The sequence below is a fragment of the Conger conger genome, chromosome 13, assembly GCF_963514075.1.
Source record: "Conger conger chromosome 13, fConCon1.1, whole genome shotgun sequence".
NCBI lineage: Eukaryota > Metazoa > Chordata > Actinopteri > Anguilliformes > Congridae > Conger > Conger conger.
The window spans coordinates 33,280,190-33,298,853 of NC_083772.1; the positions used below are offsets into that span (position 1 = coordinate 33,280,190).

The 18,664-nt window shown below is 42.5% G+C and overlaps 2 protein-coding genes across 3 annotated transcripts; both read right to left on the bottom strand.

The window, feature by feature from the left end:
- Positions 1-283: 283 nt before the first annotated feature.
- LOC133107549 (high mobility group nucleosome-binding domain-containing protein 5-like) lies at positions 284-10,625 on the bottom strand. The gene is made up of 9 exons (XM_061216539.1): positions 10,537-10,625; positions 10,089-10,247; positions 9,707-9,777; positions 9,431-9,498; positions 7,224-7,373; positions 6,465-6,612; positions 5,968-6,026; positions 2,269-3,730; positions 284-292 (listed from the first exon to the last, which is right to left on the bottom strand). The coding sequence occupies exons 2-9, from the start codon at positions 10,240-10,242 to the stop codon at positions 284-286; spliced, it is 2,121 nt and encodes a 706-aa protein (XP_061072523.1). The 5' UTR covers positions 10,243-10,247; positions 10,537-10,625.
- A 515-nt stretch (positions 10,626-11,140) lies between these two features.
- LOC133108743 (leucine-rich repeats and immunoglobulin-like domains protein 1) lies at positions 11,141-18,033 on the bottom strand. 2 transcript variants are annotated; one of them, XM_061218457.1, is made up of 10 exons: positions 17,896-18,033; positions 15,757-16,086; positions 14,800-15,111; positions 14,171-14,470; positions 13,243-13,350; positions 13,005-13,032; positions 12,650-12,696; positions 12,159-12,209; positions 11,958-12,070; positions 11,141-11,472 (listed from the first exon to the last, which is right to left on the bottom strand). In XM_061218457.1, exons 1-10 carry the CDS (start codon positions 17,942-17,944, stop codon positions 11,323-11,325), a joined length of 1,488 nt encoding a protein of 495 aa, XP_061074441.1. In that variant the 5' UTR covers positions 17,945-18,033; the 3' UTR covers positions 11,141-11,322. The 2 variants fall into 2 exon arrangements, 1 of the variants encoding a protein (XP_061074441.1); XR_009704696.1 differs by having other exon boundaries at positions 11,457-11,472; positions 11,958-12,066.
- Between the last annotated feature and the right edge of the window lie 631 nt (positions 18,034-18,664).

The window sequence follows — 18,664 nt, forward strand, 5'->3', positions numbered from 1 at the left end:
AGCTCTACCTGAGTCCAAAGACTCTGTTCTTCTCCATTTGTGACGAGGCCAGGCGGACAGAAGAAACTAATTTAGTTGTGCACTGACCCACAACATCCTATTGGCATGAGATGCTACAGGACATGACTAACTGGCGTATCTGTACTACCGTGGCTTGCTGTGATACCGTGATCCAATTAGAGCTGTCATCTCATATCACTTACATCTGAGTACAAAGCTGCTGACAATAACAAGTTTCCCACGCTCAGATCCTGTGGAAATTCTGTTCAGATTATTCAAAATATCAATGGAACTGTCAGGACACAACAGACACTACATTAAACATTAAACACATGTGCACAGCAATGTCAATTGGATATAAAAAGTTCTACCGTCCCAAAAAAACGTACCCTCTGTATATTTATGAGAGTCTGTTACGCTACTAAATACCGGTACAATAAAAACCTATCATAACCTTTTATTAAGTGTGGAGCGACACTCTGGTGGCAGACTGCTAGCTTCTGTACATGCAACTCCATGTAGCGACGTCTGCATATATTCCTTAATAAGATAAAGAGAAGAATGATGCATGTTTCCATGGCAATACTGTGATGAACCCCCCCTTCAGTTCCCTCAGTGAAGTAGTGAGCGAGTGAGCAAGCGAGCATGTCTTCAGACTCATTAATTGGTTATCTGGATTTTGCATAATGAGTGTAAGGTGCTGTTCAACAGTGCGGAGGGAGTGTGCGGTGGGGAGACGTTTTTTTTCTTCGCCTTGGCTCAGTTGTTCTCTCTCAGGTCTGAGCTGCTTGCGTTTTCTCAGAACTAAGTTTTTCCTCAAGAGCCAACAGAAGACGAAGCCTAACTGCATTATCACAACACACGTGGGAGTTTGCAAATCACTATAGACAACAAATATAGATAGTTATATTTCTTCCCCCTTAGAAGTTGGAAGTTGCACACACGCATCAAGTGAACAAAAGTGTAAAGAGCAAGATAACATCAAGATGTATATCAGATCCATAACAGGATCTCTCTCTCTCTTGATACACCCTCTCTCTCCCTCTCTGCACACTGTCTCTCTCTCCTTCTCTACACCCTCTCTCACTCACTCACTCACTCACTCACTCACATGTACGTATGGCCTTACGCAAATGGATTCATGCACAGAACCCATACATATGCACACAATCAATCTGAACAGTATCTGCCTGCTACTCTAGAAATTAGTAAAAGGCCAGTTCTATTTAATTCCTCCTGACCGTCATCTGGAGTTCATAGAGCCGTAGTTACGCACGTAACGTTCGATTCATCCACAAAGCGGGATCTGATGTAGCTTTCGTTATTTTTACAGTGTTATCAGTATTGATTGCTAATGCAATGCATTATCTCTATCAAAATAAACTGACATCCAAAGAGGAGAAACTGGGCACCATGATAACCAAGGAGGTGAATGGATCCTTCTTTCCTCTTTTGCTCTAACCCACTTTCCCTCTTCATCTCACTTATGGTCCGCCCTCATTGTGACTGTTTCAGGTCTGTTGAGCAAAAACTTTAAAACGCTGCACATTTGTCTCTGAATAGCACTGCTAGCACTGCCTAAACTGGTCTGGTTTTTAAGTGCCGCTGCTTCACAAGGTGCTCCTGAATGACGTGCAGTATTGGTGTATTTCAGGGATTTAAGAAGCCGGGCTATTTTTGTTACATCTTCAATCACTGCGCTCTGGAGACCCGGGGAAAGGTACACATCCGGACTGTTGATCCTTGAAGGTGCCATTTTTGCAGAACGTCCAGAGACCTCTTGAGACACAAAGGTGTGCAACCCAAGGTTACCTCATTCGGTACTCTTTATGTTTTAAGGTCAGTTGGGAGTTTCATCTCTTTTGGGTCATAGAGAGTGATTTTATTTATTGAAATGTAAGAGTTTAATAAGTATTGAAGTTCCTGTATAGACCAACTAAGATATAGGTGTTATGTTTATATAAAATATCTAATCATGAATGCTAATCAAAATCTTACTGTTATACTTGTATTCAATGTGATGCTAGGAAACATACCGTATGACTGTGATATTATACAATCTCACAATTACTGTTAATTGAAATGTCATATTTAATCAGATATTGAATGATTAATGTTAACAAAATATTACCTTGATATTTGAAATACTTAATGCCTAGTGTATCATTTTGTGAAATAGCATTATTGCCCATTATTGCCACATAACTGGTATTTTTCTGGACAGTCACAAGGGCCTGTAATGTTGTGAAAAGCTCAAATTTTACCTACCTTGTGGGAACCATCTTCACCCAAAGGCAGGACCGTCTCCTCTTCCTGCTGCTCTGGCTCCTGCTTGTCACTATCGTTCCCTTCCACCTTAGGCTCTCTTTCATCCACGCTGACCTCTGGTATCACGGCTGGCACCTGCCCCTCCAGCTCTGCCCCTTGTTTCTGCTCTTCTGACTGTGCACCTTGGTTCAGATCTTCAGACTCCTTAATCTGTTCCTGTTCCTCTGTACCCTGTTCCTGCACCTCTGACTCTTTACCCTGTTCCTGCTCCTCCAATTCTGCCCCATGGCTCTGCTCCTCTGACTGTACACCTTGGTGCAGATCTTCCAACTCCTTAACCTGTTCCTCTGACTCTGTACCCTGTTCCTGCACCTCTGACTCTTTACCTTGTTCCTGCTCTTCTGATTCTGCATCTTGGTTCAGATCTTCTGACTCCCTAATCTGCTTTTCTAACTCTTTACCCTCTTCCTGCTCCTCAGACCCTATATCCTGTCCGGACTCCACTGATTCCTTCGTATCCTCTTCCTCGGCTGTTATTCTCACCTCCTCCTTAGATATATCCTGATCTCCACCACGTATTTCATCTGATTCAGCATCTGCAACTATAGCTTCCATCTTCATCTCCTGTTTACCATCAATTTCAACATCACAAGCCTTGTCATCAGAGAGGCTCTCTGAATTCTGGGGAGGTGTTTCTCTATTGGTGGCTTCAGCCATGGCGAAGCATTCTTCAGTACAGGTCTTCTGAGAATGGATACTCTCTGGAACATTACTCTCTCCAGTGCTACCTTCATGCCTAGCTAAGTCTAAAGCTGTTCTTAAGGGTGGGTCCTCTTCTTTTGCAGAGCCTAGAGCTTTTCCAAAAGACGGGTCATCCTCTTTGGCTTGGACATGCGGATCGAAATGTGAAGTCTCCTCTCCTCCTGTTTGGGGTTCACTTCTGGATGTGTCTCCTCCCTTCGATTGAAGTTCCTCCTGTCCTTCTCCGTGTTCCACAACTACCTCTGGCCTTCCAGGGGCCTCCCCCCTCACGGGTTCTGCCATGCTTACCATCAGAGCAGGTTCCTCAGCAGCATAACCTGGGGTGGCTTCTGGCATTTGCTCCACCTCCTCATCTCCAAAGTCCAGTAGGAGGCTTCCTGGAGTCGCTGATGCAGGGATGTCCTCTGGGACCCCGAGTGGAGTGGGCAGAGGGCTGGGAGTTACCATTGCAGTGGTAAGGTCAAAATTCCCCATCCCCCCGGGCACTTGCAGCCCTCCATATGGGGCCACGGGTGATGGGTCCAGCTCAGCATTGCAGATGTCCTCACTTGCCTTGCTGCCAATCGACGCCGGGCCACAGGACTCCACACGTGGCACGTCGTCGTCAAAGACGTTAAAGTTTGCGCTGGCGACGGTTGCCAGGTGAACCGGCTGGATGACTTCGTCCTCAATGTAGCTCGGGGTCCCAGCCACACTGCTCCTGCAGGGCAGGGGATTGAGAACATTATTCACTTTTTTTTGTGTTACAGAAGTAAATGTGAAAATGACATGATATTTAATATTCAACTAGAGTGCTTTCAAATAACAGTTTTTGAGTGGGAGGCCTGTAGACCAGCATGCTTTATCTGTCTCACTTGTGAAGTTTCTCAGAGCTTATCGATGTCTGAATGTTTCCCATCATGCCTGCATGCATAGTGTGCCATGTGCCGTTGGTCTCCACACATACCCATGTTTACACTTCAGAAACAGAATGCGGCTGAATGTGAACAATAGCCTTGGCAGCGGTGCCAAGCCCAAACGTCTGTTTCCACAGCACAGAGGCAGAAATCAATCTGGATTGTGCCCCCACACATCGCCAGCCAAATGAAAGACTATTCTGTCAAAACATGCTGGCGAGCCCACTCACTGCTGGCACCCTGTGGGAACATGTGGCTGTTTTAGGCTGGCACCTTTAAAATCACCCAGAACCAGGGTCCTACTTAAAACCATTTTCACTCCCTATCAGCAATAATGCAAGTTGAGTATTAAAGCATGGAGTTGAACAATTACTTCAAAGAAAAGTGACTATGTGACAATTTAGTGTCTCATTTGGGATTATCTATAGCACAGTGTCCTGGCTTTTATGCTTGGTCCAAAGTGCAACCTATCAGCACTCCAAACACAGTATCTGGTCTTCTTTCCTGTCTAAATATTGTCTAAATCTTCTGTCTGAGTACTAACCAGGACCAGTCTCAATAAGCTTATGGTGTGTATCTGTGTAAATGTGTCTGTGTAGCACTTTGAGCACCACCCAGCTTTAAAAGCAAAGTAAAACAGTTCTAATTATTATTATTATTGGACACACACATGAGAGGCTGCATGCCACACCACACTTCTCGCTCCAGAGGACAGTGGTCTGTGCCTCTCCCTCAGGCCAGCTCATCAGTGTGTGCAGTTCACCCCCTCGCCCCGCGGGCAGCGTCCAATCACAGCGATGCCTTCAACTCTTATTCTCCAGGCGCCAATATGCTACTGTATCTATCCCTGTGCTACCCTTGTGCCTCTCTCCTGCGTGTATGCAGACCCTACAGACTAATCAAATGGTCACATTCTTAAAGGGATGGGTCATTTTCTGGGGTTTTTGATGTATCAGATTTCATGTATGTTTTTGATTGGTCCAGATAGGGTTTATGTGTTTTAGAGTTTTAGTTTTGGGAAGTTGTCTGACGACTTTCCAGAAACCTCTAGAAATGTAACATTGCTCTGCTAGCTACTGTGCTTTGGAGGTGCTGAAGTGTTTTTCTTGCTTTAGACCATGACCCCCAAATGCCCTATACCTGCCACTGTAAAGCCAGCTTGTCTGAATGACTAAGTGACTGACTCCACAACAGCAAAAGATTGAATAAAAACGGATGTATATGCAACTAATGCCTTCTAGTGTCCCTTTGTAGTACTACACCTTCTGAAGATGTAAAGACAAGCTGAAAGCAAAATGAACTTTTCCCTCAATTAAGTCAATTCTTCAAAACCATATGAACACATCTTAAAGTACACATATATTCTAAAAAAATGTAATACTTGTGTATTTTTTTCCATCCACTTCCTGGAGAAGGAGATTTTACGTCATTTTGTACCAGTGGGCGTGTATGTCAATAAAATGTCTGTGAATTTTCCGCTCCCCTCCAATCAATATCCTTTTCACACAGCAGCATGTCTCCTCATATGATGTCCCCCTCCACAGTTAACATCAGTCAAATTGACTCCCACACCTTCAAATATTCCCCGAAAGCTCCGTTTTACTATACATCATATTGCGGAAGCTACTGCTGTTTTAATTTGTCTTTAAGTAGGACTGTACCATGTGAATGTATTATATTAGTGCGTTGGATAATGCCATGTTCTGTCAAGGACAGTGAAGTGAGAGCTTAAAAAATAATAGCAATCTTACATGGAAGTAAACCATTATGTTTTACTGTATGAACATAATAAATAAAAACATTTGTGTTCCTAACACCATCAAACTTTATACATTTACTCATGAATTTAATGTCTGACTGCCCCTCTCCCCTTCTGTCAGTCCTCTCTCCCTTTGTTTGCTCCTTCTCTCTCTCTCTCCCTCTCTCTTTCTCTCTCCCTCCCCCTCTCTCTTTCTCTCTCCCCCCCCCTCTCTCTCTCTCTCTCTCTCTTGCTGGATGCTGCCTGGCTTCCTTGTGAACGGTGTAGGATAGACGGACTCACTCATGGACGGTTCCCACTGGTTCTTGCAGAGGCTCAGGACTGCCATCTACTTCTTCAGGCTTTATGAAACGACATGAACACAGAAGAATGTGACTTCAGCAAAAGAGGTATGAAAGGTGTCATTACATAGTACGCATTGACTGGACATCCCCTACTCATGTATTACATATGTAGGCCATTCTGGAAAAAATAATCAGCAAAATATTACCACTACTACTAGTACCACTGGTGCTAGTATTCACTACTAGTACTAGTATGATGACTTGTAGTACTGGTACTAGGACTACTAGTACTACTACTCAATTTCAATTCAGTTATATTTGAATCGTGCTTTTTACAGAAGACTGTCTCAAAGACACGTTACAGAGGAGCAAAAAGGCAAACACCAGACCTGAATCCCCAAAATAGCAAGTGAGGTTAAAAACTCTCTAGTGGGGAGAAAAATCCTCAGACAGGAATGATGGGTCCAGCTCAGCATTGCAGATGTCCTCACTTGCCTTGCTGCCAATCGACGCCGGGCCACAGGACTCCACACGTGGCACGTCGTCGTCAAAGACGTTAAAGTTTGCGCTGGCGACGGTTGCCAGGTGAACCGGCTGGATGACTTCGTCCTCAATGTAGCTCGGGGTCCCAGCCACGCTGCTCCTGCAGGGCAGGGGATTGAGAACATTATTCACTTTTAAAAGCACAAAGTAAACCAGTTCTAATTATTATTATTAAGAGACACACGGGTGAGTGCCACACCACACTTCTCGCTCCAGAGGACAGTGGTCTGTGCCTCTCCCTCAGGCCAGCTCATCAGTGTGTGCAGTTCACCCCCTCGCCCCGTGGGCAGCGTCCAATCACAGCGATGCCTTCAACTCTTATTCTCCAGGCGCCAATATGCTACTGTATCTATCCCTGTTCTACCCTTGTGCCTCTCTCCTGCGTGTATGCAGACCCTACAGACTAATTAAATGGTCACATTCTTAAAGGGATGGGTCATTTTCTGGGGTTTTTGATATGCCAGATTTTGTGTATGTCTCTCTCTCTCTCTCTCTCTCTCTCTCTCTCTCTCTCGCTCTCTCATGAATTTAATGTTTGACTGCCCCTCTCCCCTTCTGTCAGTCCTCTCTCCCTTTGTTTGCTCCTTCTCTCTCTCTCTCTCTCTCTCTCTCTTTCTCTCTCTCTCTCTCTCCCTCTCTCTCTCTCTCTCTCTCTCTCTCGCTGGATGCTGCCTGGCTTCCTTGTGAACGGTGTAGTAAAGGGGGACTCACTCATGGACGATCTCCGACGGCGGGCGACAGGACTCCACACGTGGCACGTCGTCGTCGAAGACGTTAAAGTTTGCGCTGGCGACGGTTGCCAGGTGAACCGGCTGGATGAATTCGTCCTCAATGTAGCTTGGGGTCCCAGCCACGCTGCTCCTGCAGGGCAGGGGATTGAGAACATTATTCACTTTTTTTTGTGTTACAGAAGTAAATGTGAAAATGACATGATATTTAATATTCAACAACAGTACTTTCAATGAACAGTTTTCGAGTGGGAGGCCTGTAGACCAGCATGCTTTATCTGTCTCACTTGTGAAGTTTCTCAGAGCTTATCAATGTCTGAATGTTTCCCATCATGCCTGCATGCATGGTGTGCCATAGTCCGAAACAGAATGCGGCTGAATGTGAACAATAGCCTTGGCAGCGGTGCCAAGCCCAAACGTCTGTTTCCACAGCACAGAGGCAGAAATCAATCTGGATTGTGCCCCCACACATCGCCAGCCAAATGAAAGACTATTCTGTCAAAACATGCTGGCGAGCCCACTCACTGCTGGCACCCTGTGGGAACATGTGGCTGTTTTAGGCTGGCACCTTTAAAATCACCCAGAACCAGGGTCCTACTTAAAACCATTTTCACTCGCTATCAGCACTAATGCAAGTTGAGTATTAAAGCATCTCAATATGCAATATGATTGCACACTATCTTGTTTACTGAAGTTTATACTGTGTAATCCTATAGAGTTACTTCAAATAAAAGTGGTTAAGTGACAATTTAGAATCTCATCTGAGATTCTTTATATATGTCCTGGCATTTATGGTTGTTCCAGAATGCAGCTTGTCAGCACTCCAAACATCACAGCTGTTCTGGTCAGGTGTTGTTTCTGGTCTAAATCTTCTCCTGTCCGATACGAACCAGGACCAGTCTCAATAAGCTTATGGTGCAGGGAGAAGGTGTGTAGCTGTCTCTCCCTCAGGCCAGCTCATCAGTGTGTGCAGTTCACCCCCTTGCCCCGTGGGCAGCGTCCAATCACAGCGATGCCTTCATCCCTCTACAGCACAATCCAACTTCGCTCGGTCTCAAGTGGCCGATACGCTACCCATCCCACTGCCCTCCGTATCTGCCCACTCTCCTGGGTGTACCTGCCCGGCCTACAGTCCAACCAAATGCTCAGTTCCACATTCTGAAAGGGATGGGTTATTTTCTGGGGCTTTTGATATTATATCAGATTTGTGTATTTTTTCCAATTGGCCCAGGTTTTCTGCATGGAAGGATGTCTTAGACGTTTACTTGACGACCTTCCAGAAACCTCTGGAAATGTAACGTTGCTCTGCTAGCTACTTTGGAGCTGCTGAAGTGTTTCTCTTGTTTTAGACCATGAACCCACAAATGCCCTATACCTGCTAAATGTAAAGCCAGCTTGTCTGAGTGACTGACTGACTGAGTGAATAAAAACATAATGAGCAATACATTTAAGAGGGTACCTGTAACTGATCTAAGTATTACCCAATCAGTGTGTAGCTGAAGGCTAAGCATTTCTCCAATGTGTTTTTTTAGGAAGAGAACAGTCATAGCTGAAGCTCAATTTAATCAAAACTGTGTTTCCCTGCTACCTTGTAAATGTACAATGCATTACAGAAGGAATAGTGTGGGTGTACACAGTGTTATTGCTGTAGCTCATACTATATTTCACTGCCTGTAATACCCGCTGTATAATTAAAATATTGGCTTACAGTGAAAAGGAAAGCCACTGATACTGTGATTTGACATGTTATTTTATTTACATAAAGCTAAGCCTACAGGAGTCATGAGAACAGCGTAGTATCCACAACAGCAAAAGATGGATGTATATGTAACTAATGCCTTCTAGTGATCCTTTGTGGTACTACGCCTTCTAAAGTTTTCAGTTGGACTGTGCCATGATAATTTATTATATTAGTGTATTGGATCGTGCCATCTTCTGTCAAGATCAGTGAAGTGAAAGCTTAAAGAATGACAACAATCTTACATGGAAGTAAAACAGTACATTTTACTGTATGAATTTATAATATAATTATAATATTATAATCCATAAAAAGATGTGTGTTCCTGACACCATCTAACCATCAAACTTTATTAATTACATGAATGACTGCTTCTCTTTCTCTCTGTCTCTGTCTCTCTTTCTGGATTTTGCCTGGCTTCCTTGTGAATGGTGTAGGATAGACAGACTCACTCATGGATGGTCCCCACTGCTTCTTGCTGAGGCTCAGAACTGCCATCCGCTTCCTTCTCTTTTTCAGGCTTTGTGAAAGGACATGAACACAGAAAAATGAGACTTTGGCGGAGGTATGAAAGGTGTCATTACATAGTACGCATTGGCTGGACATCCCCTACTCATGTATTATACCTTCATGACCTGCAGGTCATCCTGGATAAAATAATCATAAAGTAATTGGGTGTTTTGTTTGGGTACTCCCTGTTTTCGGTTAGACAAAGATGAATAGTGTACCTGAAATGCATGATTATTGTAGAATCTGTCTTCAAGTTTGGCTCCCCACTCTGCAGGATCCAGGCCGCTTTCTAAAGGGAAAAGCACTTCAGAGAATGTCTACCGTGGCATCCTGCTAAGATATTTAGGGAATGTCCTCTATCTCTTGTGTTAGCTCATCATCTTGAATATCCCAATTCTCTTAATTCAGTATCTGACTTGTAGCCTCTGCTAAAAATGTTACCATTGATTGACAACACTGCACACGCTGATAAATGCTAAGCACTACAACTATAAATTATACTACTACTACTACTACTACTACTACTACTACTACTACTACTACTAATACTACTAGAAACAACAACAACAACAATAATAATAATAATAATAACAATTTTGCCTTCTCTTTCTTTTAGAAGGGCACCGAAGTACAAGGCGGCGAATGTCGGGATGTCCTTCGGCTGACTTCTCAGGACTTCTCGTGCCAGCCCCTCCAGGAGGTTTCCAAAACCCCGAGGGACACGAAGGGTGGTGTTTGAAAAGGGTATTGACATCCCGTCTGCTCAAACGCAAATGGACATAACCAACAAATTATTTATGGTGAATATCTGCATGACTTGCTAGGCGTATGACATCTGGGGTCGATTATTTATTTATCCGTCTCTTTCTCGAACCCTACGTTAGCTAACGTTATAACGTTAGTTAGTTTAGTTATCGTGCAGACTATTCGAAAGGCAACACTTACTTATTATGTACAGCGTGGCTATGTACATTACAAACGTTTTGATATTTTAGGTAGCAACTCCAAGGCAGGTAACTCGTAATATTTAATTGCTAATGCGTCTTACCGTTTGTTTTTGCTAGCTATGTCTATAAACCTCTGGTTTCAGTGACAGTTCCGAGTTATCCTGCTCAATAGAACTGTTGCCCCTCGTTCCTAGGCAACAGAAAGCCCTGAACGTTCTCTACGGGAGCTCGAAGGGGTAAAATAGGTGATTCAAACCTGTTGGAAAAAAATGATTCGCCAACAGGCAGTGGAACGTATGATATTCTGACTAATGTGTAAGGTTAGTTTTGTAATATTATTATTCCCATAATCCTACTTTTGTGCTGTTATGGATGCCAAATAGTGTTTTGTAGGATGTTGCTACAAACATTTCCCAGGGGTATCATTTACTTGCATTTTCAAATGACATGAAATTATTCAATCGCGTTTTTATTTGAAAAGGCAGCCAAGGAAATTACACCTTATTTTGTCAAAAATGTTTAATAAATTTAATTAATCACATCTTTATAATAAACAATGAAAAAATAAACAATTCATATATATACATTTGTAAAAACACAGATTATGTTTCTTTCCTACATTTACAGTATATATAATTGATTTTGTACCAATTGGCATTTTAACAATCGTACTTGTTTTAAGCTCTCAAATGACATAACGGGCATTTTATCGGAGCTTTATATGTATATCATAGAGTTCAATGCGTACATTATTCCAATACTATATTAATATCAAACATTGCCTGAGTAGGGAAGGGAGAATAAAATGTGCATTCTTTCCTTACTGCTGACAGTGTTAAAACAAACACAAACAGCAGGGGGCAGTGTTGCTCTGGCTTCTTCTCATCTCAGCTGAGTGGCTCAGAGCGATATTGGATGACGGCATATTCAGAACTGGTGCTCAGTTTCCTGGCCACATCCCTCTGGTGGACATGCAGTCTGTCAGCCGAGCAGGAGACCTGCAACAGGCTGCTCGAGCCTTGCTCTTCCTTCCACCGCTGCCAAAGAGGGCAAAGAGAGGTCAGAAGTCAGAGGTCATAGGGGGAAATTGAACTTTGTGTATCTTCTCATTAGTGTCCATTGCAGTTAGCTATCTACACAGCCAACAACATCTGAATTAGGAAAGAATAGCGGAGTGCGATTTGACTATAAGGGAGGGCAACAGGGACATGTTCAATTGATGAGCTAACTAGTTGTGGACAGTTTTGTTGTGGTGCAGTACTGTAGGTGCAAAAGTCTAAAGTTGTGGTTGAGTTCTTGTCTTGGAGGGCCATACTATTTACAGATATTTGTGGTTTCTTTTCAATCACCAGCCAGTTAAAGCCTTGGGATGGACTGTGTGGACTCCTTAGCCAAGCAATGACTTAAATGGATCACTCATGCTGAAAGACACCGATAAGCCCTCCAAGACTTGAGTTTGCCACGCCTGGTCTTAAGGAGGGGAGGGGGTGACTGTATATGCCCCTCTCTGCTGACCTCTTACCTGTCTGTAGTTCCTGGGGGTGGGGTCTGGGATGTGTGTGAGTTCAGGTGTGCTGGATCCTCTCACAGATATCATGATGTCAGCGTAAGGGACCTCGTGATCGCTCTGACTGTCTGGAGGGAAGACAACAGCGTGATGACAACGTTTTCTGTGGCGGTACGAAAGTTCAGCCCTCCAGAGCTGGCTCTGATGTTAGCTTACCTGCGCAGGTAAAGGTCACTGCCACAGGCTCCCATTTTGCTGCGCTTTCACCTAATGCATGAAATATTCAGGTGAGAACGGCATTCGTTTGTGAGTTGGTTTGTGTCTAAGTGACGATTGGAAAAATTACATTACATTACAAGGCATTTAGCAGACGCTCTAATCCAGAGCGACATACAACGAAGTGCAGATCAAACACAAGTACAAGTGCGAAGAGGACCTGAGAGGACAGTACAGTTCCGAGTCCTAGTGTAACCATACAGATACAATCGGAACCCTCGAAGAATACATCAACTTCCAAACTAGCATACCGCAGTTGGCAGCTAGAATACCCCGAGTACAACAATACAATAGCTAATACAAGAAAAAAACAACAACAATATCTATACAACTATATACGTGCCATTACAGTCTATGGCATATATAAGGCTAATCATGATGGTGAGTTAGGGAGGGAAAGGTGTAGCCTGAAGAGATGAGTCAAGGCTTACCTGTAGCAGGGGGCTTTTCAACTCTCGGTTCAATGTTTGCTGTACCACTGTCAATAGATACATGAAAAATATATTTAATATATCCTCAGTGACATTTAAAAAGAAGACAAAGACCCAAATATTGGGATTCCTCAAATTAACTTGTCACTATGGTGACATTTTAGAGTTGAGGAAATATGGCCATATTTTCCGGAATCAACTTTGCGCGGCACATTGGCACAGTCACCTGGCGAGGTGCGTGGCGTACTGGACGTGGCTGCTGAAGTCCGAAGTCACGCGAGGAGCACGCCCTGTATGCCCTGCACCTCGCCAGGTGAAAATGGCAGCTCGGGTACAAAGAAACTGAATGTCTTACCTGTTGCAGGTGGTAAAATCCTGGCATGCTATATTGTACAAGGAATTATAAATATATTAGCTTAAACTTAAAATGAATTATAAAGGACAATTTAAAAACGTGAGACCAATAGCCTTTAAAAGGCACAGACAAAATACACATCTACAGTTATAGTTTACTGCAAATTAAATATTTAGTCTTCCCTCTGTACAGAGCTAGCCCGAGTGGCCTCATGGCCAGTGCTGAACCTGGAGCTCACCGTTTTTCTTTCTTCGGCTGCTCAGGCAGAAGTATACCGCTGCAACGCCCAGCACAGTTGCCACAATAACCATGGTGGCAGCTAACACCTTAAACCAGATGAACCCCCCTGTGACAAAGAAATGGCACCAGTGAAAGATTTGAACTGTTGCTGTTATTATGCCCAAGGTACTTTCCTTCCTTCGGTGATGCCTGGAAGGCAGTGGATTTTAGAACTGGAGAACTAACAGCAGCACATTAGCAAACTAGCTAGCTCAGTAAATTAGCTACAGTTAGATTTGATGAAAATACATTAAGGGAGAACTGCCTGCGAACAAGTATGTACATTTAGTGACCACTTTATTAGGTAGACCTGTTCACCAGCTTTTGAATGCAAATATTTAATCAGTCAATCATGTGGCAGCAACTAAATGCATAAAAGAATGCAGACATGGTCACGAGGTTCAGCTGTTTTTCAGACCAAATATCAGAATGGGACAGAAATGTGATCAAAGTAACTTTGACCGTGGAATGATCATTGGTGCCAGACAGGGTGGTATGAGTATCTCAGAAACTGCTGATCTCCTGGGATTTTCATGCACAACTGTCAAGAGTTACAGATAATGGTGTGAAAAAGAAGTGCATAGGCTGCAGCAGCAGAACATCAATGAGTCTAAAGAATAAGTTGAATAAATATCTAATAAAGTGCTCACTGAGTGTACACATAATTTGTGGTTGGCTGAGCTGAACCCCCTGGTCGACCTGCTGTTTGCAGTCCTGGAGGCAGCAGCGGTGAAAATGTATATATTGAGAGGAATTATGTTTAAACAATAGTACGAATTGATTCAAATATTTTGAAGGATTTTCAAGTGCTTTGGCAATCCTGCTATATACAAACACAGTATCTTGATTAACTTATGTATTGTTGTAGGTTTGAGAAAAACACTCACCCGAATTCACTTCAATTGTAACAGTTAAGCGCTTGGATTCGTAGGCTGTAGATGCCTCACAACTGTAGCTTCCAGCGTCTTCTGCCTTTACTTTGTCCAGGGTCAGTGTTGTGGCAGTACCTATTTGCCTGGAGGGGGCAACATTTTCTCTCACCCACTGACCCTCAGTAGGGGGGTTACTGTGCACCCGGCAGGAGAGCTTGAGGTATGAACCCACACTGGCTCTGATAGCATGAGGTGATCGTAGTGGTTCCCCTGTGCTCTTTATGCTGCCACTGTACGATATATTCAGGGAAAGATCTGGAACACACGCCATTAAAATGACAGGTTAGAATCTAACAGCATGTTTTCATCAAAGAGCAAAATGGAAATGTTTTTGTTTAAAAATTAATCACACGAGGAGCGAGTCATTTCTGAGGTACACTGTACAGCAGGGATCCTCAGATCTTCCCGTCCCTTTTCTCCCAGGTAATTAACTGAACACTGGTGCTACTGAGTGGCTAGACGGGCTTCACACCGGACTCCCAGGTAGAGAGAGGGTGGAAAACCAGCAGCCCTCTGCACTCTAGGACCGTGATTTGAGTGACTCGGTCGTACAGCGACGCTCACGGGGAACCTCGGTCTCTTACATTTCACATCCAGTGTGATGCTTGCTCTGAGAGGGCGACTCAGCGCAGGGTGCTGGATTTCACATGTGAACGCGCCCTTGTGATGGAAAGCCGTGGGTGTGACAGAGATGTTGCTTTGTGCGGAGAATGTTCTGTCAGCATTTGTTCCCACGGTGTGCTCGCTGGCCCCTGCCACTGGAGAGCCGTTGAAGGTCCACGTGAATGTCACGTTCCTGGGATTAAAACCCCTCGTGGCACACACCAGTCCCGTTGACCTCCCGGCCCTCACGTCACCCTGCGGGGTCACTGACACCTCCGGGGCACTAGGGGGAGCTGAAATAAAATGTACGATTTTAAAACAACTAAATCTCTCCCTTCGCTTCTTCATAAGTTTAACTTTGTGTAAGTTATTTCTCCAAATTTACTGTGTCCTAATCTATTTTAGCTAATCAGATTTAAAATCGGGGTGTTGGCTGCTTTAGATATTTTGTGGAAGAAATGTAGTGTTGATTTGTTTGAGTAAAAATGAAAAGGGCAGCATTTGTCATTTTTCGGCTTTTCATTTATTTAAGGCTGCCCATTTTCTGCCAAAGACAACTTTACAAAACCTGCGCACAGTGCACAGATTTTGCAAATCACCGCAATCTATGGATTCCCCATGAATCATAAACACTGTATTGAAAAAATTTTTGTATTGGACAGCATTGGAGAGATTTCTTCTTTCATGGATTATGCTAATAATCTTTCATGGATTATGGTAATATGGCTAAATATGGTTTAAATAAATTGCCTGTGGGTATGAGTGTGAGAGTGAATGGTGTGTGTGCCCTGCGATGGACTGGCGACCTGTCCGGGGTGTATTCCTGCCTTTCACCCAATGCATGCTGGGATTGGCTCCGGCCCCCCTGCGACCCTGTTCAGGATAAGCGGGTTAGGATAATGAATGGATGGATGGATGAATGCAGACGGCTCCTTTACCTTGAACCACAACCAGAACCCGCCGCTCCCTCTTCCTGGTCAGACTCGGGTCATCGTTCTCCACAGAATGGCACTCGTACTTGTAATGGGTTTGATTAACAGACACATAACGAAGAGAGAGGAGCACTGTGCAGACAGCGCCATTTCTGTCCATTTTCTTTGTTTCACTAAAACAGGACCTACAGACGGACACCTCTGCTTGTTCAAGGTCCCAGGAGCCACGGGTCCATGCGGTGCAGTTATGCTGACACTTCAGTGTTAGAGGTACCCCCAGTTGGGCAACAACTGTATCGTAGCCATTCTCTGGGTTCACACCATTCAGAAAAGCACCTACAGAAAAGATAACAGAGGGGTGTGTGTGAAATGAGTGGTATTGTAAAGGTTTGGGTGAATTTCCCTTTTTGAAGAATTTTGAGGGAATTTGCGGAATTCATACTATTAACAATATTGTTTAATTAATCGTAAGTTTGTCTCTCCCCCCATCACCCCCCCCCCCCCCCCCGCATCTGACCTATTTTAAGAGTCACTGAAAATACAAAATACTTTGCACACATTGTTATGGAGAAAACCGCGGGTTTTAAGAAATGTCAACAAACATGACATTGTTTTAAAACAATGTGAACACATTTATTTATATGTTTTTCTTTTTTTTCACATGCAGTTCCAAAAGAATATGTGTATGGTTCTCCCCAAAGAACGTAACAGTGCCAGCGCAGCAGTCTGTGACCTTATTTGCAGCCCTGTGTAACACAAATAGTAGCTTGTTTCATCTGTATTATTGACACTCAACCTCCAAGCAATTGGGGGCTTCTGTGAAACAATGGAAGCAGCAACGCGAGGCTAATGAGAAAAGCGTCACTGCGTGCTTTGTCAAGGCCTTTAGTACTGGGTTTTCGCTTTGGCACACACTGTAACCCAAACCTGCATAAATTATTTGGTGTGTGGAACTTAATTTATAAACATCCAAATGACAAATTGTGTTCTGCAAGAAATTGTGGCCAGTTAGCCACTGTTTACATTTTCATAATATATGAAAAGCAGTTTTATGTTTGCCATTTGTTTTTCTGCTCTACTGAACATGTACTGAAACATGAAGTAAAAACAGCGGTACACTGAAGCAAGATTTCTTTATACTGTCACACCCTTATTGGTTACCCACTAACCCCAGTCTTTACATATTTCATATTATTTATGCTCGTAGAAATTAAGTCATACACCTTGAAGTTTTTATAATCATTAGAATTTTCATATTTTATAATTATTTTTAATAATTATATTCTTTTGGAGTTCATTTTCATAAATGCGTCTCTTTTGTAGTCGTTTTCATTATCTGTTTTATTATCTGAGGGAATTAAATTTTCTTTGAATGGATAATACAGACAAATAAAGATTATATAAAGGTAGTAATAAAGATTACTTTGATCATTGGCCTAAATTAGTTCTTGAACCTCATTATTTGAATGCTTCTTTTTTGTGTGGCCGTATTGCCACAGAAAGCAGGAAATGACTTACTCTACTGTAATAATGTGCCAAGGCTTATCATCCTGAATAACCAGCCACGCCTCTTCATGGGTGTGTCCGCTTAGAGAACATGAGGGCCTGAGTACCACTGTGCTGGAGCTCTGTCAGAAACCTCATATATTTTAATATTTCCCTCCATAGACAAAGTAGCTTCATTTCTTGACTAAAATAAGCTTAAAATGTTAACATTTTAACTTAACTTGCTTGACCTAGCCTAATTATTTATCTCACCACAGCTAATTTAATCTTCTCTTGGGAATCTAGACAATTCTCCTCAATTTGTTATTCAGTTAAAGGAATTGAATTACATATTAAATAATTGTAGGACTTAAATTGAATTGAAATGGCTTAAATGCAGAAAACACATCCACAAGCTGCAGCATGTAAATTATAAATGTAAGATGACAGGCAACATGAAAAATGTCATAAATGTTGGAAATAAAAGTGAAATTTTGCTCTCACACCTACGTTGTTATAATAAAAACATTTTTTTCAAAGTATCACTTGATAATATATGGGTATATATGGGCAAATGAATAGATCACTCTGTGGAAAAAATACTTTCATCATGTTGCTGTTATTAAACTAAATAATAGTAACACTAATCATAAATCTTACCTTTGATCCTGAGCAGGAGCAGAAATATCAGTTCGGGTAAAATAGTCATTCTTGTTCAACCCTAGCCTGGTCTGGTTTATGCAATATATGTGCTGCTGATATGAACAAAAGTACTCTGTAGAACATACTATGTTACCTGCCACTTAAAACAGGCGGTAACAAGAACAGGAAGTGGAGAACATCAGGAAGTGGTTAACTTTTGTGAAAAAAGCTCTGTGGGAGTTGTGTTTCCATGCTTGGACTCATGTTAACATGATAAAATAATCCATTGTGTATGCTCAGTGGAATCATTCTGCTCAAACGATTGATGCACATTTAATTGTTTAATGCCAACTTTCAGTTTAAAGACAACTTTATTTATTATATTTCACAGTCAGTTAGACTTTTAATTTTCATCATGGGTTTGAAAAGAGAAAATAGAAAAAATGGTATGAAGCTGGTATAAATTAAATGCATGATAAAATGCAATTAAGGAAATAATGTTTTTATTTTATTCTTGATGTAACTATTTTACTTATTTAAGCAGTCAATGGTCTACTACCTTCTTAGATTTCTGAAATGTTAACTATTTATCAGCAAAGACAAACTGTAAAAGCATCCTCTGCCAACTTGCTCAATGTGGCACAAGTAAAAATTGAGGCAACTGTCTTGTTTTATGCAGCTTGACTGTCGTATACACCACCAAGAAATCAGGGGGACCACCCGTACAAAATATTAAAGAAGGAATTTGTTGATATTATTGATATAATATGATATTAAATTATGCATC